This window comes from Prunus avium, chromosome 1 (genome assembly GCF_965620075.1).
Source record: "Prunus avium chromosome 1, drPruAviu1.hap1.1, whole genome shotgun sequence".
Classification (NCBI taxonomy): domain Eukaryota; kingdom Viridiplantae; phylum Streptophyta; class Magnoliopsida; order Rosales; family Rosaceae; genus Prunus; species Prunus avium.
In genome coordinates, this window is record NC_142284.1 from 37,922,633 (window position 1) to 37,949,789 (window position 27,157).

Sequence of the window (27,157 nt, forward strand, 5' to 3'; positions counted from 1 at the left end):
ATAATATGCAGATCTAGAGCAATGGATGTGAACACATGATTAGGGATTGGATTCCCTTTGAGTGATGTAACATCCCCCAAAGGGAGAAAGGGAACCTCATGCAAAGCTGGTCTTCACAAAGATAAAAATATTCTAATTCTTCTTCTCCTCCCAAAATCTAAAATATTCTAATTCTTCTTCTCCTCCCAAAATCTAAGGATGGCTTTTGGAAATTTCATGTTATAGATGTACACATTTGCTTGCTTTTTTACTCTTGGAGTCTTTTTTCAACACTTATTTCCCCTTCAAAGTGGCATGCCTTTTCTATAGAGAAATTATGCTATATGATAAGCAAAACATGTTCAGATTATGAGTGTGGTTCTAGAAAAAATTAAATTCAAATAATGCAACTAAAATGGAACATTAGATATTAGAAAATTTGGGATTTGATTACATAGTGATAAAACCATATGTTCACATCCATTGCTCTCCATGTTACTTACTACAAGTTACATTGTCATAGAAAATTTTGATGTCTTGTTTTGTTGAATGATGAGCTTCAGTAGTGAAAATTAATATTGTTTTTTTGATCAGGTACTCAAAATCATTTGCACACAAAGCAGGGCCTGATTTGGTACGAGTTGGGGTTGAGTTTGGTCCAGATTCAGAGCTCATTTGGGACTGATTTGTTAAAAGGTTAGAGTATAAAAATTCTTTTCGAACCTTTGTTTGGATATTGGCCAAAACTGTGAGTGTTTGATGAGCTAAACTTGTGTGCACTGACAAGGTTGAAATTAGAGTTTTTGGTATCTCCAAACATAGTAAGTTCGGTATTTGCTATTATTTGACTTCTACTGGTTTTATTTTTATTTTCTAGCATTGATATAATTTTTTTCACATGTCTCCATTTTGCTGCAGGTTGTTGAATTGCTTGCTTAAGAGGTACTTTTTGAATTTATGGAGTTTTTCTGTTGGTGGATTTGTAGTTAAGATTTTGTGGATTATGAAAATTTACAAATTTTGATGGATTTGTATGATTGCATATGATTTTGGTTGTTGAATTGCATATAATTTTTATGGTGATAATTAAGGAAGAAAGTGTTTATAGTGATTTAGATTGACATGTTCTTTGGATTCTGTGTTGTTTTGATATATTGTTGCAGGGTTTTCCACTTATAAATATATTTTGTTGTACAAGTGATCTAAAAAAGAAAAGGAATTTATATATATGGGACTTTGATAGACTTCGTCAAAGCAGAGGAACGCTCCACCAAATGTTTACGGGTGGAAGAAAGTAACCTTGGAGCAGAACATGGATATGGCGATAGCACTGAAGGTCAGCAGTTACTTTTTTACTTTAGTAAGCAATCTTGCCTCATTCTTTGAAAAAATTGTTTTTGGTATTGTTGTATAAAATACCATCATATGAACAAACAAAGAAAAAAAGAGAGGAAAGAAGACTATAAATGCATAACAACTGAAGTGTTTACCAAAATTTCACTTTTTCGTAGAAAATATGTCAATCACTTATTCCAAGAATACTGATATGCTAATAGCTTATAGGATATGTATTTACTAGTTGTTTTGCAAGGGAATGTATGGAATGACCATCAAGTTTTGCGTCTGTACTAATTTTGCTAGCTTTTTATTTTTATTTAAAGTTATTGTTGCAAATGGCTTTTATGTTTAGAATATAACAATATACTTTTTACCTTTAAATGATAATCTAATATTTTTTTCATGGTTAATTGTTAGTTTAACTTTGGTGTTGACCTTGAGAAACATAAAGAAGCAGTCGAGAAGGTAATTAGGATATACTATGCCTTTACATTTAATGTTATTCCTACTAAGTTCAAGTAGTCCTCCTTTGTTAGTTATTGGAAAAGGAAAAGGAAAAGCAATAAAGTGAAGGTGAATGTGATATATGTCGGATCATTAGTATAGCTTGCAAATTTAATTGCTTTTTTTATTATTAAATTTTATAATTTGAATAATCTGAATAGCATGGTAGGAAGCAAGAATATCAAATAGTTTGACTGAAATTAGGTGAACTGGTACTGCGTGGAAGCAAAATATATTAATAAAATGAATTCCAAGATTCAATTTTTCTTTCAATTATAATCATTAAGTCAAATAATGTGCACTTGTTGGGTTTTTTTTTTTCGCTTTTTAATTGGCTTTAAAGAGTAGGCATGAGGTAGAGTGTTGTCTTCATCATATTAGACCCCCCTTTTGATTTCTTAAACTCATTTGTTTTTGTTTTTTGTGGGAAAATGTAGAAGGGTGAACATGTTACACTTATCGACAATTGGAACAACATGCATATGCACAGGGGTAAAGGCGTATGGGTCAACGAAGCTGCTGTGAATAAGGGGGTACATGATAAATTTTACTTTTAGTAAGCTACATGTTCAACTTTTTTATTTATTTAAAGTCTGACTTTTACTAACACAACTATACTTCCTTTTTTGTATGTCGTTTTTGTTTCAAATCCAAGACATGTGATCAAGAATATGATTTGCGACTTTGGCCAGATTCACCATACTTCTGACTATAACTATGATTATGATCACACATTGTTCATCTACATATTAGGCAGTATATAGACAGCTGAAATTTTATGTAGACTTTGGTATATGTGGATGCCTATGTTTCTGTTGCTTGTGGCACCTGCTCCCAAGACTTAAAGATGAAGTACTTTTGTGTGTTTTTGAAGGAAAGTTGAGGTACATGTGTAAGATGTAACTTTTATTTATATTTCAAGTCTTAGTAGACATGATGACTTTGAACTCAGGTTATGTGACTGGTGATTTTGTGAATTATGCTATGTCACTATATTTTGATTATGAATCCATTTCCCTTTTAAAAAGAAAATGTTGCATGGAGTATGGTATGTTTTTATGGTGATATATGTTGTGTACTTTGTAGAATTTTTAGTTGGGGAAGTCCTATGGTAATTTTATTTGGGATATTTAATAAAAGTTTTATCAAAACTATATTAATTTAATTGTAGAAAAAGAAAAAAAGAATATTATTAATATTCAATAAAATATATTTTTCAGTTTAAAAAATAAAAATAAAAACTTCAGAATCAACATCCTTGGCGACCAAATAATTCAGTATTTGAGACAAAAATTTGGAAGTAGACAGATTTTCCTCGACCAAAAATATTGACATTAAATATAAAGCAAGACCAAATTTTTATTTGGTCACCAATAAATCAAGGTTCATACATGCCTTTAGTGACCAAAGTTTACACTTTTTTAGACCAAATGCGTGACGCCAAAGGTAAACTGCAACCAAATGTTTATTTGGTCGCCAATCCCTTGGACTTTCGCGCCATTTATAAAACTTTGCGCGCCAATGAGGAAAGGGATCAACGACGAAATTGTGAGGAATGGGCGACGAGAATTATTGGTTGCTTATAGGAATCAGAGACCAAAATAGTTTTTGGTCGTTGTTTCAACTATCTGCGACGTGCCTTCTACGACGACTCGATTGTGACGAAAGTTTTGTCGGCACTATTAATCAGCGACCAAAAACATACATTAGGCGACCAAATATATTTGGTCGCCAAATGGATTTTTCCTTGTAGTGATTATATGAAACAAACATGGAACTAAATTTAGTCCAAACCAGTCCAAGCCAATCCTGTGTAACAAACGACCCCCTACAGGACAATTTGAAACGAGTTTTTCTATTTAAAACCAGGACTTCTCTTTGTTCACCCCATATTCTAAGTTCACCTCAACCTCTAATTCAAATTTTCACAATTTCTATGAAAACCCCACTATTTTTCCAAACTACCCCTAAATACACACCCACCAGAAAGAAAAAAAAAATTAAAAAACTCATCAACCTCACAGCCCACAACCCACACCCCGCTATCTTGCCCCTCACCACTCTAAGTTCACCTCAACCTCACATTACTTAAGGGTATACTACTAAAATACCCCCTGAACTTGTAGCTCACTTTCAATTAGCCCCATATCCTTTTTTTTTAAAGAAAATTAAGGATATGAACTTCTTTTTTTCTCCAATTTTCCCCTTGCCGTCTAAATTCTCAACATTTCATCCAATTTGCCATTAAATATGAGGGTAAATTGATAATTTCCATGTGAAAATAAAATAAAATAATTTGAAATTTGAAATAATAATAATAGAAATATAAGGTAAACAATCAAATTCTAAATCAAACCCAACAAAATGTGTTCACAGATTCAAAAACTAGACCAACAACTGCATAGAAAGTAAACAACCCAAATTAAAAAGTATCAAACGAGTTTCAAAGATAAAGCAAATGACATAAAAATATTTAATCTTCAACTTCACTTCCTCCTTCACCTACTTCTTCATCTTCTTCCTCTGCACCTTCTTCGTCCTCATCGTCGCCCTCATAATTCAACCCATATATCGCATTCAGATAATCCACAATCTCTGGTGTCATAATCAATTTATCCGCATTCAAAATATCAAACAAATCCAAAGTCCTCGGAGTCAACATCTTCAAAGTCCCAATATTTCTACTCGAAAGCCTCACATTGTCAGCGACCTCCCTCATCAAAAAGGTCGTCTTCTCATTTGGGTCCAATCCCCATCTCTTCATCGCCACAATGAACTCCTTCGTCTTCGGCTTCTTGAACTCGTCGCTGAAATCCTCAACCACGATCGTGTTCTCCACCTCGCTCGCTACAGACGTCGAAATCACGAGGCTCTTCTCCTTGCGGTTGATCTTGATGCCACAATCTCTGGGCTTGGGTCCGAAAACGACGCCTTCGCCTGGCTGGAGCGGCATCCGGGTCGACCCCTGGTGAGCCCGACCTGTTTTCGAGGAAAGGGGTGGGTTGCGTTCGGGGAAAGGGGTGGGTCATTGGCTGCTGTGATGGCATTGGAATGGTTGGCAGCCACACCCAACCCTACCATCATCTTCCCTAATCCCTCTCACAAATACAACACCCAAACCACCACAACCACCATCATCTTCCCAACCCCCTTCTTCCCCCAAACTTACATGGGTGTCTTGATAAGTTTTGGGATGAGTGAGAGAAAGGGTCGGGCATGGGGTGGCTGGAGTTGGTTTTGGTGGAAATCAAAATGAGAATTTTCATGTGGGAGAGAGAGTTGCTGTCGGCACTGGGTGGGTTGGGACTTTGGGTACCTGCTTTGGTTTTTCTTCCATTTTTATTTTTATTTTTCAAACTTTTTAAGTGTAAAAAGTTTGAATCAGGTGGATGGGATTTGACAGAGGATGGAGTGAGAGAGATAGAGAAGAGCTGGGACATTTTTTTTTCAAATTTTTTTCAAAAAAAAGAAATTTATTTTTAATGATTTAACAGAAAATTGGATGAAATGTTGATGATTTAGACGGCAGGGGGGGAATTGGCGAAAAAAAGAAGTTCATATCCTTAATTTTCTATAATAAAAAAAAAGGATAGAGGGCTAATTGAAAATTAGGAACAAGTTTAGGGGGCAAATCACTAGTATACCCCATTACTTAATGAGATAAAAACATTGTTGTCAAACTCAATTGACGACCCACAAGCCACTATTTGCATACCGTATTTAGGGTTTATGAAGAGAAGATGAGAGTTTAGTAGGTTTCTTGGATTGAAAGAGAAGTATTGGGATGAATAAAGAAAAGTGTGCGGTTTAAATAGAAAAACTCTTTGAAATTACATCCTCCATCGAGAAACCATTGCCATGCTTTAACTGAGGGCTGGAAATGAATTGTGCGAAAGGAGGAATTTGTAGTCAATGAGGTCGTGGATCTCTGGGCCGTCAGAGACGAGCAGGAGGAGCTCTGGTTTGCTATGGCTTACAAGTACAAGTTACATCTGTAGTTCGGCTGAGATTAAAGGCCTGTTTGAATGAGGGATTTGGGCTACTATGAGATTTACAAATCCCTATGGCCCAAATACCTTGTTTGGCAAGCCCACTAAGAGGAACTTCAAAAATCCTTGGGATTTGAAGGAGGGATTTTGTAAAGCCCAAATCCCTACTTGAAGTAAAGCTTGTTTACACGTTATTTGGAAATTCTCACGTTTGAAACTCCAACGACCAACTCCGACGAGCCACCACCAACGCCGACGAGCCAAGACCATCACCGACGAGCCACGACGAACCACGAACGAAAGAGGAACGACGCCAACGACGGTACAAATTCTTATCCTTTTCCTTTTCTCTCTCTAATTATTGGATTCAATGTTTGAGTCCAACTTGTTTTCTTTGTTTGTTAAATTTGTGATTGATTTGGGGTTCAATTTTGACATTTCCTTTTCTCTCTCACATTTCCGTTGTCAAAATTTTTTAGGGATGTGTTCTGCGCCATGGAGTGTGCCCCGAGCCAGTGTACTCCGAACGTTTATCGGGCGATCCTCTGCTTTGAGAACTTGAGCTGCTTTTTCCAGCTAGGTCTGACTGTGCGTGAATTCTTCTACTTCTTCGAGGTGAGGCACTTCGAGAAGTATGCTCAAGTTCGCGCGTGCAAGCCAAAGTTGTTTGACAGTTTTAGCCAGGGCGATCATGTGTGGAGCAAGGACGTGCTGGAAGTCAGTGGCAGATGGGAAGGGCAGGTTGGCGACGGTCCGCTCGTTCCTCTGACCTACTGTGATGGTAAGTTGCATCCCTTTGATCTGCTACAGTTTAACTGGGATTCTTTGTTGTGTGTCTAATTGACTTTCGTCTTCTGCTTGCAGGAAATGCCATTCGCAAGAAGCTCGTTCTCGACCCGGACATGACCAAGGTTCAGCAAGCTCTGAACATCCCTGCCCAGTTTCGTGAATGGCGCTGGTTGCTGAGCGAATATCGAAAGGAGGTCGATGGCTTGCCCCCTGTTGAGGATGTTGAAAGATGGAAGCTGCATGGCTCGGACCTAAGTGATCTGCCAGTCGAGCAGGAGGAGTCCTCGACCGAGTTCTTTGAGGAGAAGAAGGCTAGCAGCAGATCTGCCCGCGATGAAGCCGTAGTCTCACGATCAAGAGATAGGTCTCCACCGCAAAAGCAGTCAAGACCTCCTTCTGCCACGAGCAAGTCTTCCTCAAGAGTGGTCTCGTCTGTTGAGAAGGTCCATATGGGAGTTGCTCGTGCCTCGTCTGCCAGGACCAGAAGCCTCGTCAGCGCGAACAGCAACAAGGTCAATGGTATGCAGGAGGTCCGAGATATTCTGCTCAAGTCTCCACCTGTACTGCCCAAAACTGGTGATCTGCCTCGTAAGGAGGCCGTTGAGAAGCAAGGTTTGGGGCGTCTGCGCCAATCCGAAGATCAAACTGAGAAGACTGTGCCTCTGTCTAGTAATCATGACTCATCTGCTAGGCCACGAACAGTCAAGCGCGGAGCTGACTCCCTGTTGCAAGTTGCAGCCAAGAGAGCTAAAGAGTCGTCTGTGTTAGAAATGTGCCCTAAGAGCCAATACATTTGATGTAATCTCCTTAGAATACATTTCGTATATGATATATAAAGGGCAAACTTATTTTGTTATCTTTTACATCGTGTAAAGAAACAAATGTCCAGGGTATGCTAAATAAGAGATAAAGTAATCTAAAGAAGATTAGATTCATGAGACCTTTAATCTCTAACGGTAGTATCCCAAAATGTTCCTAATCATAGGTTATCAAATGGACATTGATAAACCGTCAAGATTAGCACATATTATGTATGCTCAATTGGGAGGATGGTTAGTCTCAAACCATTTGTGTAGTTGACACTAATACAAGTATGTGGGTGCTCATTAGTGAATGAGTACACTGAACGCGATCAACCGTAGTTCTCGTATGGAGTATTTATCTATATGTCAAACGAGAACTCATAGTTGCAATAATGCAAATTAGTCCTTAGACCTGAGGCATCATGGTTGTCTTGTGATGCGTTATTGATCTTTGATAGCTCTTAAAGGCAAGCCGTAAAAGATTTGTCTTAAGTGTTGTTGGGATCTCTTAATTCATCATAGGGGCATGTGAATGTACAATAAGGAATCTCTACTTTCGATAAAGAAGGAGAATGTTTCAAGATGTGATTCAGTAAATCTTTGGCCAAAGTATTTTGAGCTTGATTTAGAAAGTTGTTCTTAATCACGTTCTTTTGAATCACATGAGGTTATAAATCATATTAGGGGTTTGACATAATCAATCCGTACCCTAATAATATGATTTGAAACATTGTATAAGAGAAGGACCGTATTGCATTGCAATTCCAACTGAATAGGTTCTTCATCTATTCTGGTTAGCTTGGGTAGCCTTGATATATTGCTAGATGTCACTCTTGGCTTGTGGAAGTCCTAGGATTGATTGTGATCGATCCAAATAAAGGAAGAATTAAAAAGGGGTTTTAATTCCAGTTGGTTAGAAAGAGTTCTAATATTTTCCCACTGCCTTGCTAATTAGAACCTAATGGATCGCACACCTTAAATGGTTAACTTTGAGTAATACAAATGAGAATGAGGAAATCAATTTGATTGATTTGATGTGGATGATTTACTACGTGTAAAAACGTATTTGGGCTAAGTAATAGTTAACGGAAAGCCCAAATGGTTGGGTATCAAGCCCAAGGGCTTAAGACACCTAAATTATGGTTTAAGTGTCATAAGGCCCAATTTTGGAAGCCCAATGGGGTTTGGCCGAAAATGCTTAAGTGAATGTGTATGGGAATTGTTTCCATAAGCTCATTAACACAAAAAACACAATCCAACATCAACCAAATGGGTTTGGGAGATCAAAGAGAGATAAAAGAGAGTTTTCAAGAGTGAAACACTTTCATCTTTCAAAGTGGTTTAGATTGAAACCAATCTTGAGAATCTTGCACTAGCATCCAAGTATTCTCAAGATACTTATTCTCATCTCAAGGTTCCATTGGTGTGGAGACTTAGAGGCCATATACTTTTGTGGCTCACATGGAGGAGAAAGATCAAGGAGCAAAGATCAAAGATCAAAGAGGAGATCAACAAAGAGGAGATCATCAAGAGAAGACCAAACACAAATTGGTTCATATAATTGCTTCAAGGGTAATTAGATCTTATCCTTTCTCTTGAATTTTCATTTATGAAAAACATATCAATGTTCATGGCTTAAGATACTTGGAAGAAAGTTTTGTTTTTGAATTTAAACAACCACCTTTGACTTCCGCTGCGATTAATTTGATTAAATGCATGTTTAATATTCAAATGAACTTTGGAAAAATATTTTGAAATTCCTACAATTGGTATCAGAGCCATAGGTCATGAACTTGATATGTTTTTGGGTTTAGAGATGCATATATGGGTTGTGAATTCATTTAAAAGTATAATAGTTATACTTGATTTATTTTGATATGATTGAATAAAAATCAAATGGAGTGAAAGGGGTTGTTTGGGATTTTGAATTTCCGGATTTGTGTTTTGATGATTGATGCTCTCTTTGTGTTCATATATGTATATGAATATTAGAGCATAGTTGCATTAAAACTCACATGATTTTAACTTCATGAAATATATGATATTAAGAGCATGAGATAGTTAAAATGGAATATGATTTTTTCCGGAAATAGCATGAACATTCATATTAGTTCATATGCATGTTCTTGGTGTTCTTGATGTTCTTGTTATGGGATCCTTTTGATCCATAAGTTAGGTGGCTAATTTTGATGATTGTGTTTAGTGGAATTTTCCACCAAAATAGGTCAAAAGATGATGATGGTGTTTTATTATTAAATTAAAAGTTTTTCAAAATGTTTCCACTCAATAAACATTTACCCACCACACTAAAATTAATAAGATTACTTTGGTGAGTGTGTGGGGACTATCTAGATGTAAATGTTGGTGATTTGATATAAAATGCAAAAGTTGATCAAATTATTCCTATCACTAATTATTTATCTACCACACTAAAATTAATTTTGATTACTTTGGTGAGTGTGGTTGGCCTACCTAGTCACATTCATGATTATTCACTTGTTGGAAAAATCATGATCACCACTTTGTATTTTACAAATGCATGCTTTAACCCCACACCCTAATGGATCAACTTTGGATCCATTATTAATTGTTGAATAGTTTTAGACCTAATTGCAATATATGATAAATGTAACTATGCCTAAAAGGTTTCCACAATTACATTTACTATTGTAGTAAAATGTTTTCACTCCATGGTAAATTTATTTTATTTGAATATGGTTACCACTTGAATTAAACCCATATATATGTATGCAACCCAAGAGCATGTTTTTACATTGCTAGTTTAATTGTTTAAAGCGTTTAAATAATTAAAGGATGGTTATGGACTTAGACCAAACAATTGAGCTATGTGATTGGCCGCTTATTGGATATGTATTCGATTTTGATTGGCTATGTAATAATGAAATGGCTTTCATGCCTAATTTATTTTTATGCGCGCGTAATTAAAATGAATCACCATCCAAGACCATGATCCAACATGGTGGCTCGTGTTGGATCAACAAGAAAGTCCATAATCATCCTACAAGCCCAATGCAATTGGAATGTTCGGTAATGATGATAATTAATCAATTAGTAGTATCATGTATTTCCACTATTTCAAGCAAATGGTTTCTAAAACATTTAGTGGGAATATTATGTGCTACTAATATATTGCACTGGGAACCATTTAATGAGATTAGATAGGTAATTTTAACAGGATTAAAATTGGATTAAAATGAGACCAATTTAACTACCCTCAAAGCAATATTAAGTTGATAAGCGAAATGGCACTTTGAATGCTATTTTGTGGCCTTCCACCGTGGTAGTCTCTTATTGGGTAGCACATTTACACCTTGTTGTACCTCAGTGAGGCAACATCCAGTACTTGTAACCATCCAAGGGAAGCCTATTACACATACTTGATGTAGTGCGGATAGATAACGAGTGTGGCCAACAAACTGTTAGGTTGAGGTCATACTTGAAACCCTATACCCACAAGCATGGTGGGAATAACTTAACTAAGACGAACGAAACCAACAAACTGTTAGGTTGAGGTCTAGTTCTCTAGAGGCCATAGTGATGGGTATTCACATTAATGATGTGATTGGATAAGAGTATCCTCTCATTAGTATCATAGCAATCCAACAAACTGTTAGGTTGAGGAAAACTATGTGAAAGTGAGACTCCCATCCCCACTAAGAGTTTCAACGGAAACTCTCGGATTTCAGGAGGGATATGAAATTTGCCAAAAATAGTGGGAGCTACCATCATGACTTAAAGACCCTAAGTCCTTGGTAGAAGATTAATCTAAATTAAAATCTATTTACGTTTTTGCAGAATTTCAAATTAACCATCACAAACCCAATCTCGAAGATACTTGACTCAAACGTCCAAGATGACACGAACTATCCGGTTTGATGCACAAACACCAACTTGTCCTATAATTGGATGAGATTAGTTGTGTATAAGAAAAACCCCACCACATACCCCTCTTGGTCCATATGCCATTGAGGAGGAGACAAAGGCTTATAAGAAGCATGTGTCAGATGACAACCGAGGTAAAAGTTGCATGTTGGCATCCATGAAAAGGTGAAGCTACTCCTAGCTTATATTACCATATGTGAACTTGTTATGACAAGAATGGTAAGTGGGTTCCCGGTTAATCAACATGATCTCAATGTAATATCGTTACATAAGATATTGGAAAATATGGATTTTTCTTTGATGTTGAAGTTCAACAAGATTCTTTCTTTCATCTCTATCATTAGTTAATCCCAATATGTTATGAACTATAATATGGGAAAGATGAATGATACCCTATATGAGCTACTCAATATAGCTATAGTAGCTTAAATGAATATCTCGAAAGATAAAGGGTTAAAGAGGATAGTTGCAAATTTTAGAAGGGTTCTTCTTTTTCCAAATCCAAACAAAAGGTAAGGATAAAGGAAATAAGAAGAAAGATTTTCTAAAAACCCAAGGAAGAAAGAATACAAAAAAAAAAAAGACAAGTAACTGAAAGGTGCTTGTTTTCACTGTGGCAAGGATGGACATTGGAAGAGGAATTGCAAGAGATGTCTTGCAAGCCTCAAGAGAAAAACCTTCAGAAGGTCATTCTCTTGTTCTAAAATTAGTAATTACAGTTAAAGCTTCTAAACTGAATAGTTGATTCAGGAGCTAGTCAACATATATGCAATTGTGTGCATGGACTAGTGGGAGTAGAAGACTTGGAAAATGAGAAATGGTGCTAACCGTGGGAAATAGCACTAATGTAGTTGCCAATGCAATAGGCACCTAACATCTCAAACTACCATCCGAAGAGGACCTGAATTTGAAATAATTGGTATTTCATTTCTGGATGTGTAAAGAACTTAATATCCGTCTCTATATTTTAAGAGATGGATTTGATGTTTTGTTTGACAAAATGCTTTGTTCTATTTCACATATCAATCAAATCGTTGCTTATGCAATTTTGATTGATGGTCTCTTTTCATTTTAGAAATGAATGGTAGCATTAACTGTATATGGATAAAGATGCAACTAGACCTGAGAGGCCTAGAGATGTGGATACTGCAACTAAATTGTGACACCTTAAACTTGGAGGCATTAGCCAAGATCGAATTCACCGGATGGCAAAAGATGGAACCTTTTGGATCATTTGATCATGTTCCTATGCCTACTTGTGAATCTTGTCTACATGGCAAAATGACCAAGTCTCCTTTCACTGGTAAAGGAGAAAGAGTTACAAAACTGTTGGAATTTATCTACTTAGATGTTTGTGGACCTTTGTCTACAAACACAGAGGGCGGTTATTCGTACTTCATTACCTTTATCGATGATTATTCACGGTTCGGGTATTTATACTTAATGAAGCATAAATCTGAATTTTGAAAAAGTTTCAGGAATTCAGAAATGAAGTTGAAAACCAAATAGGCAAGAGTATTAAAATCCTTAGATTCGATCGAGGATGTGAATACTTAAGCATAGAGTTTCTTGATTACCTTAAGGAACGTGGCATCTTATCACGATGGACTCCACCAGGAATTCCAAAACATAATGGAGTTTCTAAAATGAGTTCTATGAGCTGTACTAATTTACCTATATCCTTTTAGGGATATGCACTTGAAACTGCAATTCATTTGCTAAATAGAGTGCCTTCCAAATCCATTCCACAAACTCCATTTGAAATGTGATTTGGGAAGAAACCAAGTCTTGATTAGATCAAGATTTGGGGTTGTCCAGCATATGTAAAGGCAAGATGTGGATAAACTAAATGCAAGGTTAGTGAAGTGTAGATTTATAGGGTATCTCAAGGAAACTATGGGATATTACTTCTATCACATCAACAAGCAAAAGTTGTTTGTCGCAAGGTCAGCTACCTTCCTAAAAGGAGAATACACTCTTGATGGGAAAAGGGGGACATGAGATAGAACTCAAGGAATTGTCCAATGAGCTAGAAATCAACACTGAACTAAGTGCAATCCCAGATCCACAAACCTGTTGTAACACAGACTCCACGTAGTTCAAGAAGGGTTAACTGAATGCCTAAAAGGTATTGTGGTTTCCTTCACGACAACTAAGGAGAGTTAAATCTCCTAAGTGATTGTAAGGATATCGAAGGACCTTACGAACTACAATGAGGCAATGTCAGACATTGACTCATAGAAATGGCTTGGAGCCATGAAATCCGAAATGGATTCTACGTATACCAACAAAGTCTGGACTTTAGTGATCCTCCTCCTGGTATTGTACCAATAGGGAATAAATGGATCTTTAAGAGGAAGATAGGCTCAGATGGGATAGTAGAAACCTACAAAGCAAGGCTAGTAGCAAAGTGCTACAAGCAAAGAGAAGGGATTGACTATGAAGAAACCTTCTCTCCTGTCACTACGACAAAGTCTATTCGGATTTGGCTTGCAATAGCTGCATACCATGATTATGGGATTTGTCAAAATGGATGTGAATGAGGCTTTTCTGAATGGCCACCTTCAGGAAGAACTATATATAGATTGACCTGAAGGCTTCATTTCTAAAGTTGATAAGCATAAGGTATGCAAGCTACATAGATCCATTTATGGGTTGATGCAAGGTTCTTGGAGTTGAAACATCCTATTTGATGAAGTTGTCAAATCGTTTGACTTCATACAAAACATGGATGACCAATGAGTGTACAAAAAGGTCAGTGGGAGTTTGGTAGTATTCCTAATAATGTATGTATATGATATACTACTTGTCGGAAACGATATAGGAATGATATCTTCAGTGAAGCTGTGACTCATTAAATCATTCTTAACGAAAGATTTTAAAGAAGCATCTTACATACTTGAGATAAAGATTTATCTTGATAGATCTAAGAGAATGATTGGATTATCTCAATCCTTGTATGCTGATAAGATGCTAAGGAGATTTCATATGGAACAGTCTAAGAAAAGTTTACTTCCAGTACGACATGGACTTCACTTTTCTAAGAGCATGTGTCCAAAAAATCATTATGAGATACAACAGTTGAGTAAAATCTCTTATGCATATGCAATAGGGATTCTCATATATGTCATATCATGTACAAGACATGATATTGGTTATACGAGTATAACTAGAAGATATAAATCAAGCCCATGATTGGATCAATTGGGAGCAGTCAAGTATGTTCTTAAATACTTAAGAAGGACTAAGGACATGTTCCTCATCTGGGAGGAACATCAGAGTAGCAAGTGGAAGCATTTATTGTTTTATGATTGAAAATCCACCTAAGGGTACGTTTTCATTTTGAATGGACATGTAGTTAGTTGGAGAACAACTGAAGTTAATTACATTGTCGCTTTCGAAGCTACAATAAAATCTATTTGGATAAAAGGTTCATTACCGAACTAAATGTGGTTCTAACCATAATTTCACAAGTACCTTTACTGTGTGATGACAATGGGGCGATAGCTCAAGCCAAGGAACCCAGGTCTCATCAGAGATCCAAACACATAGAAAAATGTTACCATTAGATGGGGCATCTGCAAACAACGTAACAGATCCACGCACTATGCCTATGTCACAGTCACAACTGGATAGACATACAGAGATAATGGGTATGAGATACATGGCTATGTGGCTCTAGTGCAAGTGGGAGATTGTTAGAAATGTGCCCTAAGAGCCAATACATTTGATGTAATCTCCTTAGAATACATTTCGTATATGATATATAAAGGGCAAACTTATTTTGTTATCTTTTACATCGTGTAAAGAAACAAATGTCCAGGGTATGCTAAATAAGAGATAAAGTAATCTAAAGAAGATTAGATTCATGAGACCTTTAATCTCTAACGGTAGTATCCCAAAATGTTCCTAATCATAGGTTATCAAATGGACATTGATAAACCGTCAAGATTAGCACATATTATGTATGCTCAATTGGGAGGATGGTTAGTCTCAAACCATTTGTGTAGTTGACACTAATACAAGTATGTGGGTGCTCATTAGTGAATGAGTACACTGAACGCGATCAACCGTAGTTCTCGTATGGAGTATTTATCTATATGTCAAACGAGAACTCATAGTTGCAATAATGCAAATTAGTCCTTAGACCTGAGGCATCATGGTTGTCTTGTGATGCGTTATTGATCTTTGATAGCTCTTAAAGGCAAGCCGTAAAAGATTTGTCTTAAGTGTTGTTGGGATCTCTTAATTCATCATAGGGGCATGTGAATGTACAATAAGGAATCTCTACTTTCGATAAAGAAGGAGAATGTTTCAAGATGTGATTCAGTAAATCTTTGGCCAAAGTATTTTGAGCTTGATTTAGAAAGTTGTTCTTAATCACGTTCTTTTGAATCACATGAGGTTATAAATCATATTAGGGGTTTGACATAATCAATCCGTACCCTAATAATATGATTTGAAACATTGTATAAGAGAAGGACCGTATTGCATTGCAATTCCAACTGAATAGGTTCTTCATCTATTCTGGTTAGCTTGGGTAGCCTTGATATATTGCTAGATGTCACTCTTGGCTTGTGGAAGTCCTAGGATTGATTGTGATCGATCCAAATAAAGGAAGAATTAAAAAGGGGTTTTAATTCCAGTTGGTTAGAAAGAGTTCTAATATTTTCCCACTGCCTTGCTAATTAGAACCTAATGGATCGCACACCTTAAATGGTTAACTTTGAGTAATACAAATGAGAATGAGGAAATCAATTTGATTGATTTGATGTGGATGATTTACTACGTGTAAAAACGTATTTGGGCTAAGTAATAGTTAACGGAAAGCCCAAATGGTTGGGTATCAAGCCCAAGGGCTTAAGACACCTAAATTATGGTTTAAGTGTCATAAGGCCCAATTTTGGAAGCCCAATGGGGTTTGGCCGAAAATGCTTAAGTGAATGTGTATGGGAATTGTTTCCATAAGCTCATTAACACAAAAAACACAATCCAACATCAACCAAATGGGTTTGGGAGATCAAAGAGAGATAAAAGAGAGTTTTCAAGAGTGAAACACTTTCATCTTTCAAAGTGGTTTAGATTGAAACCAATCTTGAGAATCTTGCACTAGCATCCAAGTATTCTCAAGATACTTATTCTCATCTCAAGGTTCCATTGGTGTGGAGACTTAGAGGCCATATACTTTTGTGGCTCACATGGAGGAGAAAGATCAAGGAGCAAAGATCAAAGATCAAAGAGGAGATCAACAAAGAGGAGATCATCAAGAGAAGACCAAACACAAATTGGTTCATATAATTGCTTCAAGGGTAATTAGATCTTATCCTTTCTCTTGAATTTTCATTTATGAAAAACATATCAATGTTCATGGCTTAAGATACTTGGAAGAAAGTTTTGTTTTTGAATTTAAACAACCACCTTTGACTTCCGCTGCGATTAATTTGATTAAATGCATGTTTAATATTCAAATGAACTTTGGAAAAATATTTTGAAATTCCTACAGTCTGCTCGAGCGGAGAGTCCTTCAGTTGCGCGAACTGCCGGTCCAGGAATTGGTGATAGCACTGCTGGGGATGAGTCCATGTCTGATTTGCTTAAAGCGGGCTTCCTGTCAAGTCCGTCTGCTTGTGCGAAGCTGGTTGACCATGTGTATCGAGCTGGTGACCTTGACGCTTTCTCAAGCCTTCCCTTGGATAAGCAAGAAGAAGCCGCCATGTAAGACCCGTGTCTTGGGGAATCAAGAACGGTGAGCAATCCCACATCGCTCGGGGAGGGAAAGGTGAAGTGCTTAAATGTGTGGGCACTTCTCTTCCTAGCACGAGGCCTTTTGGGAGCTCACTGGCTTCGGAGTCATGGGAACTCTGAAGTTAAGCGAGTTAGGGGCTAGAGCAATCCCAAGATGGGTGACCCACTGGAAAGTTGCTCGTGAGCTCCCAAAAACAAAACCGTGAGGGCAGAGAGGGGTGCCCAAAGCGGACAATATCGTGCTAGGAGAGTCGGGTTATGACACGCCATGTATCATCTTCAAAAGGGGATGGTTTTTAGTGTTGGGGCAATGCGGAACTCACGTGCTGTTGCCCCCTCTTCTGCCCTGCTTGATGAGCTGGTGAAGAAGAATGCTGATCTGGCTGACAAGCTCTCAAACGAGCGGATTCGCCATAATGCGAGGATTTCCGAGATGAAGGAGAGTATGTCTGCGCTCAAGAGTTCTGTTGGCCAAAAGGATGGTGAGCTTGAGTCTCTTATGGCTACTCTGCTCAAACGCAAGGAAGCCTACTTTCGCCTCGAACATAAGCATGCTGCTCTGGCCCAAGATCGTGACAAGCTGCTAGCCAAGTTTGACACCCATGTGGATGCCACGGAGGCATCCAAGCATAAGATTGCTGCTAATGCGTACAAGTTGGATACTTGGATTGCCGAAATGGTACTTCTCCATGCTGCCCTCTCGAAGATGATGATGGCGAGCCGCTCTATCTTGACATGCCCCCTGCTCAAAGTGAGCAGATCCATGCTGTGGACGTAGAAGCAGTAGAAGAGCAGGTAGCAGATGAAGCTGCAATGGAGGAAGACAATGCCCAAGGCGGCCCAGCTGCCGAGCAGATGGTGCCGGTTGAGCAGAGTGATGTTGAGGCAGCTGAGGACGTGACTGGCTGAGGGTCGTCTGCCGAAGTCCCCTAGTAGATGTAGTTCATTTTTGCTTTTTTTTTAACTTTGTAATTCTTTTTCAATAAGTGGCCTTTAGTTGACCACCTTTCTTCTTGTTGAACTTGGCCGGTTGGCCACTTTTCTATGGAATTTTCAGTTATCTTTCAAACTTCAATTCTCATTGTATCTTGTAAGTGTACGTCCGAGGACATAACGCTTGAAAGAGACTTCATTGAGTTTGTACTCGAGAAGTAGCTTGCCTACAATGAAGGTAAGGCTTGTAGCCTGTGTGCGTATGTTAGGGACATATCGCTTGAAAAAGGCTCCATTGAGTTTGTACTCGAGAAGTAGCTTGTCTGCAATGGAGGTAAGGCTTGTCGCCTGCGAGCGTATGTCGGGGACATAGCGCTAGAAAAAGACTCCATGAAGTTTGTAATTGAGAAGTAGCTTGCCTTCAGTGGAGATGAGGCTTGTCGCCTGTGGGCGTATGTTGGGGACATAGCGCCTGAAAAAGGCTCCATTGAGTTTGTACTCGAGAAGTAGCTTGCCTGCAATGGAGGTTAGGCTTGTCACCTGCGAGCGTATGTCGGGGACATAGCACTCGAAAAAGACTCCATGAAGTTTGTACTCGAGAAGTAGCTTGCCTTCAGTGGAGATGAGGCTTGTCGCCTGTGGGCGTATGTCGGGGACATAGCGCTTGAAAAAAGCTCCATGAAGTTTGTACTCGAGAAGTAGCTTGCCTTCAATGGAGATAAGGCTGGTCGCCTGCATGTGTATGTTTGTGGGACATAATGCTCGAAAAAATACTTCATTGGAAAGCTTGCTCTTGTATTGATGTCGGTGTGATTACATCGCTTTATTGAATAAAAGGAATGTACAACATAAATAATATCAAAAGCAGTTTGTCTTCAATGGCAGTAAGGGAGGCTCGTCTCCTGCTATGAGTCCAGCTGGTGAGCGAAGGGCTTCACGGATAGTATCTCCGAAGGTGATGTGCATTCCATTGTCTTGGAATTTATTTCCCTTCTAGAGTGTCGAGGGTATAACTTCCTCTGCCCCCAGGTCGGCTGATCACGTAGGGGCCCTCCCAGTTGCGCTTCATCTTCTTTGACCCTTGCCTTGGTGCTGTGATGAAACTCTTTCTGAGCACAAGGTCCCCAGGTCGAAACTGTCTGATCTTGGCCTTCTTATTGTAGTAGGATGTCAGCTGCTGCTGGTAGGCTGCCACTCGAACAATGGCCTTTTCTCGTTCTTCCTCGAGCAGATCAAGGTTGACTTTCATCTGCTTGCAGTTTTGGTCAAGACTGCCCACCTCAATGCTCATGGAAGGGACTGTGATGTGTGGGGGGACGATTGCTTCTGTCCCATAGGCTAGAGAAAATGGTGTCTCGCCGGTTGATCTCCTTTTGGTTGTGCGATAAGCCCACAGGACTCCTGGTAGCTCGTTAACCCATTTTCCTTATGCGCCTTCCAGTCTTTTCTTTAGGCAGTCCATCACGATCTTGTTGGATGCCTCTGCTTGGCCATTGCCTTGCGGGTATCTGGGAGTTGACAAATGATGTTCTTCAATATGAACCGTTCGACGTCTGCTTCCTTGGTAGATGATAAAGCCTCGACCTTGATCCATTTGGTGAAGTAATCAGTGGCCGCGATCATCATCTCCTTTTGGGCTGGTGCCATTGGCATAGGTCCCACTAAGTCAATGGCCCACTGCATGAATGGCCACGGGCTGTTCTGCGGATGGTACTCTTCGACTGGCAAGTTGAGGATGGGCTTATAGCGTTGGCATCGATCACATCTTCGAGCATATTCGGTGGAGTCTTGGCGCATGGTAGGCCAGAAGTAGCCTATGCTGAGAGCCTTCTGGGTAAGCGATCTGTCCCCAGCGTGATTTCCACATTTGCCGTCATGTATTTTGCAAAGAACCTCGAGCGTCTGTGGGTACTTGATTCAAGTAAGGTGAGGGCCGAAGTATGATCTGCGAACAAGCATGCCACCTTTCATGTAGTACCTCGCAGCCTTCTGTTTGATTTTCCAAGCCTCGGACTTGTCCTTGGGTAAGTTTTCGTTAACCAGGTAGTCAATGATGGGGTCTTGCCAGCTAGGATCCTCGTCGATCTGCATCAAGTTTGGCTGTTCTGCATCTTCTATGCTTGGCTGGTCAAGGTGCTCGACCGGGATAGAGCGTCTGAACTGGGTATCAAGCGCTGATCCTAAGCTCGCTAGTGCGTCTGCGTGCACGTTCTTTGCTCGAGGCACTTGTTGGATGGTGAAGGTAAGAAACGCCTTCAACAGCTCTTGGACTTTGTCAAGGTACAAGATCATCCTTGGGTGCTTTGCCATGTATTCTCCTGAGGCTTGATTTGTGATCAGCTGGGAATCTGAGTAGATGGCCAGCTTCTTGATTGACAGATCCTTTGCCAAGCGCAAGCCAGCGAGCAATGCCTCATATTCTACCTCGTTGTTTAAGGCTGGGAAGCCAAGCGTGATAGCTTGCTCCAACAGGGTTCCATCCGGAGTGATGATGACGACACATGCTCCAGCTCCTTTTTGGTTCGACGCTCCGTCTACGCGCAACTGCCACATGTCTCTGGGTTGGTCAGTTTCATCGGAGGCCTTGTTTGCTCTCGAACTTTCCTTCTTTTTGTTGACCAGCTTCTTTTCTTCGGCCGATGGCGTGAATTCTGCGACAAAGTCTGCCAAAGCCTGGGCTTTTATTGCAGTCTTCGACCGGTAGAGGAGGTCGTATTGGCTTAGCTCTATAGCTCACTTCATGAGTCGTTGAGACGCGTCAGGGCTGTGCAGGATTGACCTCAAAGGAAAGTCGGTCATGACGATGACTCGATGAGCTTGGTAGTAGGGTCGTAGCTTTCTCGCGGAAACTACAAGGGCCAAAATGTGCTTCTCCAATTTTGGGTAGCGCGTCTCTGCATCGAGAAGGGCTTTTAACGTGTAGAATACCGGATGTTGGGCCCCCAGTTCTTCTCGGATGAGAGCTGAGCTGACGGCTGAGTTGGACACCGCCAGGTACACGAAGAAGTCTTCACCAGGAACTGGCTTCGAGAGCAGGGGAGGTGAAGTGAGGTAAGTCTTTAAATTCTGGAAAGCTTCTTCGCACTCCTCGTCCCATTTATCTCTTTGCCCCTTCTTTAAAGCCTTGAAGAATGGTCTGCACTTGTCAGTGGATTTCGAGAGGAATCGGTTGAGGGTCGCTGCTCTGCCCGTCAGACTTTGTATTTCCTTTACTGTTGAAGGTGACTTCATCTCGAGAATGGCCTTGATTTGGCGTGGGTGCGCCTCGATACCTCCTCGTTGAGTTACTAGGTATCCCAGGAATCGGCCGGACGATACACTGAACGTGCACTTACTTAGATTCAACTTCATCCGATACTGGCGGAGCAGGTTGAACGCCTCAGTGAGGTTCTTGATGTAGTCTGCTCGCTTAGGGGCTTTGACCAGCATGTCATCCACGTAGACTTCCATGGTCATCCACGTAGACTTCCATGGGCTTTGACCAGCAATGGGAAGTTGTCTTTAGGGCAAGCTCTGTTGAGGTCGGTGTAATCGACACAAACTCTCCATTTGCCCTTTTCTTGCTTCGCCACCAGTACAACGTTGGCCAGCCATTCTGAGTAGGAGACCTCTTCAATGAAGCCGGCAGCTAGAAGCTTATCGATCTCGGCTTCAATGATCGCAACTTGCTCGGGAGCGAAGTTGCGTCTCTTCTGCACCACGGGTTTGCTGGCAGGGTTGACATGGAGTCGGTGGCAGATGATGTTCGGGTCGATGCCAGGCATGTCAGATGGCGACCATGCGAACATGTCTTTGTTCCTTTGGAGGAAGGTGGTCAGCTCCACCTTCTCGTCTAGGCTTAGGCGCTAGCCGATCTGCGCTTTTTTGTCTGGCTGGTCAGGATCGAGGGGTACTAACTCAACGTCATCCTCAGGCTTCCAACCCTTTTCAGGGGAGTCTTCCGGGCGGATTCCCTCGCCTTGATCCTGGCTTCTTAATTGCTATTTTGAGGTAGTAACTCCCTTCCCGTTCGGTCTTGCTTGTCTGCTGGGAGTGTTTCCTGCCATGTCAATAGCCTGCATTACTAGTGTGAACTGCAGTTGTTTGCTCTTCTTGAGCCCTTGGGCTGTGCATCTCCTTGCCATGGCCTGATCACTGTTGATCTGCCCGATACCGCCTCCAGGGATGGGGTAGCGGATCTTCTGGTGTAGAGCATATGTGATGGCTTCGATCTTGCTGATCCATGGTCGGCCCAAAATCCCGTTGTAGGGAGAGACCTCGTCGATGACCATGAAGGTTTGCGAGTAGACCACTGGGGGTGAGTGGACGTCTAGGTCAATTGTCCCAACAGTGATTGACGTGGCCCCATTGAAGTCGGTGAGTGATCTGGCAAGTTTGCTGATCTTGGGCTCCAATCACATCTGTTGGATAACAGATAGTTGCAGGATATTGGCTGCGCTGCCCTCGTCCACGTGAACCCGCTCAATCACAGCTTGTTCAATTTGGATGCAGATTACTAGGGCGTCATTGTGCGGCAGATCAAGCCCGATCAAGTCCTTCTTCTGAAAGCCGATGATGGGTGTATCTGCAATGACTGGTACGCCCGTTGTGACTTGGGAGACATAAGTTGCCTGCGCGATCTTTCTCTTACGCTCCTTAGTGGTCAGCCCGGACTCCTGGGAGTCAGCTAGAATGGTGTTGATCTGTATGACCTTTTGGGGAGGTTCCTTGGCAGCCGCATCACAATCCTCGATCTGCTGGATGGCCTTCTTTGCAACGAATTCTGTGCAATGACCGTCTCTGACCAGCTCCTCAAGGTGCCTTTTCCAGGCGTTGCAGTTGTTTGTGTAATGACCGTGCTCCCCGTGGAATGCACAGTATTTATTGGTGTCCCTCATAGAGGGATCTCCCCTCATAGAGGGATCTCCCCTCATAGGTGGTGGTCTTCTCACCCACGGCTTGTTCTTCACTTGTGCTAGGATCTGGTGGATCAAGATAGTGAACTCAGTGAAGGTTCCTGTTTTCGAGCCTCCCTCTTGAGGCCGCGATCTGCGCTTGTCTCGGGCTTTATGCTCGAACTTGTTGCTTTTTTGGCTTGCCTGCCTTGTCGGGTGATCAGCTTGCTTGCTGGCCTTCTTCGCTGCAATACGGTTATCGTCCCAAAGTGCATAGCGCTCTGCCGTCGCGAAGACCTCTGCCAAGGTTTGGCTTGGAGTTATGGCTAGCTCACGGTATAGCTCGTGTTCGATTGGCAAGCCTTTTTTGAAAGCTGAGGATGCAACTTGGTCATTGCATCCTATGATGTTCGCCATCTCAGCCTTGAATCGTCTGAGGTAGTCTCGAAGAGACTCGTCTGGTTTCTTGTGCAGGTTGAACAAGTGGTCTGCATGCTTCCTGACCGTCTTGTAGGAGGTGTACTCCTTTGGGAAAATGAGGGCGAACTCCTTGAAGTTGCCTATCGACGTGGACGGTAGAGTGTGGAACCAGTCTTGAGCTGCTACTCGCAAAGTCATCGCGAACACTTTGCACATCAAGGCGTCGTCTGCCTTGTACAGGATCATGGCACTCTTAAAGTGCCTCAAATGGCTCTCGGGGTCGGAGTCTCCCTTAAACGGAGTGATGGATGGCGTTGTGAACCGTTTCGGCGATGCAGCTCGTTCCACCTCGTCCGTAAAGGGTGAGCAGTCGACTTGAGTAATTTCCTTGTGCAGGGCCTCATCCGTGCTTCCTTTAATTTGGAGACTTTGGAGTCGGTCATTCACTAACTTCTCGAGCGCCGCTGGTTAACTTCCTCCTCGGTTCCCAAGGGTCGATCCTCTTGGTTGTTCTGCCCATGGGGCAGATTAGGAGATTGAGCTTGTGAGGAGTCCTCTATGGCTTGTTGCCGTGTGTTGGTCCTCGAGCGAGCTGGTGAGCGTCGATTGTTGCGCTCGTCACGCGATTGTTCACGAACTCGAGCTCCTTGTGAGCCCAGCCTGGATTGGTTACTTCCTTGTGGGCCCAAGCGGGCGTGGACATTGGACTGTGGGCCCAAGAGGGCATGGACATTGGATTGTGGGCCCAGCCTTTCACGTACATTGGTCCTTGGACCTAACCTCGAACGGATCGTCGACCGGCTCAGAGTACGACTTGCAGATGTTTGTGTCTCGCCAGCACGATCTCGTTCTCTCCCCTGCCCGTTTGCCTGACCGGCTTGGGACCTCTCGAACTTCTCGCTGACATGCTCGTGCGTCCTCCTCTCCTCATCACGGGGTCCAAGATTAGGGCCTTGGTTCAAGTTGATCTGCCTGAGTAGCTGGCCAATCAGGTTGTTCTGATCGTCGACTCTTTGTGTAAGTTGATCAACCCGTGAGTTAAGGTCCACCTGACCAGAGGTGTGCATCGAGCCCAATGGCATATGGGCTAGGGCTCCATTAAACGCGTACACAGGTGCATACATCAAGTGTGGTGGCAGAGGAGGGAGAGGATGGATCTGCTCCAAGACAGGGGAGGCGTCAAAGTAGCCGTAGGGCTGTGCAGCAAGTCCGGCAGTTGAGTGGTGTGACTGCTGCTGTGTTCCGACAGCAGGAGGGCGCGGCAGAGCAGCTCCGGTCGCTGGCGCTTGCAGCTGCAAGGCTGTGCAGGTCACAGGACCATGTGGTGGCTGTTTTGCAATTCCAGCAGCTGTCTGCGGCGGCTGTTCTGCAATTCCAGCAGCTGGAGGTGGCTGCGAAGTGCTAGGAGGCGGACGCAAGGCGTTGGCAGCCACGATTCTTTGAGGTTGCAGAGAGGCTTCCACCACGAAACCGTGAGACGGGCCCGTCGTGGTGGTGTTACTCTTCAAACGTCTTGTATCGACCATAGTTGATTGGAAAAAGTTGTGGAAAATGAATTTGGAGCACGCTTTGAGTATAATTTCGCGCTCTCAATGAAAGCACCAATTTGTGGGAGCAAATTTCCTCCCACGGGAATATTTGCCTAAAGATTCCTTCGTCTTCTCCGCACCTATCTCTCCCTGCAAAACAGATCGGAGTAAAAGGACCACACCCGGGGGGTGTTGGCCAAGGCCCTCTGATGCCTAAGTTAGGATGGGTGTTTCAAGGAAAACCTGGTGGCCGAAGCTGTGTGTGGAGGCCGGAGCCTTGTGTGAGAGAGAGAGAAAGAAGATGGTGACTAGGGTTTGTGAAGGATAATTTCTGCAGAGTTTCAGTAGGAATTTAGACGTACCTTAACCCTTGTGTGTAGCTAGGTATTTATAGGAGCCTCGGAGGCTAGGGTTTCAGAGGAATAATTCCATAGATGGAAAGGAATTATTCCTCCCCTATTAGGCGAGATTTGATTAATTAGGGATTTGATTTATCTTATTTAAATCAAATCCCTAATTAGGGTAGGAATCAAATCAATCCCCATTTTAATTAGGTAATTGCCAATTTAATTGGGTAACTCCCAATTAAATTGAGTAACTCCCAATTAGGTCAAATAATCCCCAAATGGAAGGAATTATTTGACTTAGGGTGATTTAATTCGGTTCCCACAGTAACTTTATCATATAGTGCTTTGATTATAACTGCTGCCATCTTTGTAGGTTCTTTGCATTTTCTTTTTTAGTTTTTCTTTTTGGGTAATCGTCAAGGTTCTTTGCTGTGGTCAAAATAAGAACATAATGAACCAAATCAATATAAGAAGTCCCTTCTACCTTTACACCAATTCATGTTCCTTAAAGATAAAATGAAGGTTCAATTAGATTCAGTCAATTTGAAACTGGTTCGCTGTTTGTCGTTGGTCTTGTAACTCCAAGTTGTTTTTCCGTCTGTTTCAAAAAAAAATTCTGAATGTTTGGTTTCATTTTCTATTTGACTGTGATAATAGGATCTAGGCAGATTTTTTTGTCCAACATTGTTTGCATAATTTTGTTGTTATCGATGTAATTTATTAAGTGTACCAATGTCCAGTCCAATCCCATGAAGTATTAGTGTTTGTGGAGGAACTTGGCATTCCATGAAAATTTTCAGTGTTTCTCGCTGCTATTGATCTTCCCCAGTGCTTTGAGCAAATGTTGTAGATGGAAGATCATGACTTTCAACCTTTTACAATCATTATCTTCTCTGTTCTCCTTAGATTGCCATGAATTAACATTGTTGATAAATAAAGTAAGATTGGATATCATGTTCCAAATCTTACCATCTACTGATATTTTTGGGAAGGTAGCTTGAAATTTTGTTCATATCTTTTTTCTATATTAAAACAAATTAAACATGCTTCTAGCTCAATGAAAATTCTGTAACTTGCACAGGAATCTAAAGAAAATAAACATTCTCTTTCTCTGGAGTTTGGGTCACTTCCAACTTGCTTTCTTTGATTTTGGTTCAATTTGAGATGGATTTGGGGTTCAATTTTGACTGAGTTAGGGTTTCTCAGACAAAGGGAGAGTTGGGTTCGATTAAGACAAAGGGTGAGGAGTTTGATAGATGTCTTGGAATTTTATTTCAATATGAGAAATTTCTTTGCGGCTTATGCTCAGCAAATTTCTATGTTTAGATAACCAGCTTTGCCAATCTGATTATACGTGGTTCTATTTGTTTGAAATGTTTTGTTCTTGGTAAAGATTACCTTTGTTACTCATTCCTTAGTCATATGTTTTTTGGACTTTCTTGATCAATTATTATGCTTCCCACTGAAAGCAAATATAGGAAATTATCACATGCATTGTGCAAACCTTTTTTTTTTTTTTTTTTTTTTTTTTTCACTTTTCACATTGTGAATCACAATATGAGCTGAAAAACAAGATGAGCAAATAGTTATTGATGTGTAAGACGTGTGCTTCGTTTGGGGTTTAATTTAGTTTTAGTTGGCTTGATTAAATTGGTTATTTGGCTTCTGAGTTTGATAATTGTTGGGTTTTCTTTTCCTTTTTTTGTTTTTGTTTTTTTTTGTTTGGGATATTTTAAAGTTCTCATTTTTGTTCTTTTTTAATTTCCATGAGTTTGGACTAACTGCAGAATAAATTAACTCGTAAGTTTTATTACATTTGGGCTTCGCTAGCTCTTATTGTATGGTGTTTGTTTGTTCATGACTCAATGTTATGAATTGCTTCCTCACAGTAAGTAAAAGTGTTTGACTCAGTTGATCGAGAAGAAGCAGAAGAAATTGAAGAGGAAATGAAATAGAAGCACAGTGGTAATGATCCAGTGTTAGAAGCTCGAGATTCAGAACTTT

The 27,157-nt window shown here is 40.8% G+C and overlaps 1 protein-coding gene and 1 pseudogene across 1 annotated transcript; both read right to left on the reverse strand.

Moving 5' to 3' along the window:
- Positions 1–4,294: 4,294 nt before the first annotated feature.
- LOC110746330 (large ribosomal subunit protein uL4c pseudogene) lies at positions 4,295–4,804 on the reverse strand (annotated as a pseudogene).
- A 17,573-nt stretch (positions 4,805–22,377) lies between these two features.
- On the reverse strand, positions 22,378–23,475 carry LOC148297776 (uncharacterized). Its single transcript, XM_088248225.1, has one exon. The coding sequence runs from the start codon at positions 23,473–23,475 to the stop codon at positions 22,378–22,380; it is 1,098 nt and encodes a 365-aa protein (XP_088104351.1).
- Positions 23,476–27,157: the final 3,682 nt, after the last annotated feature.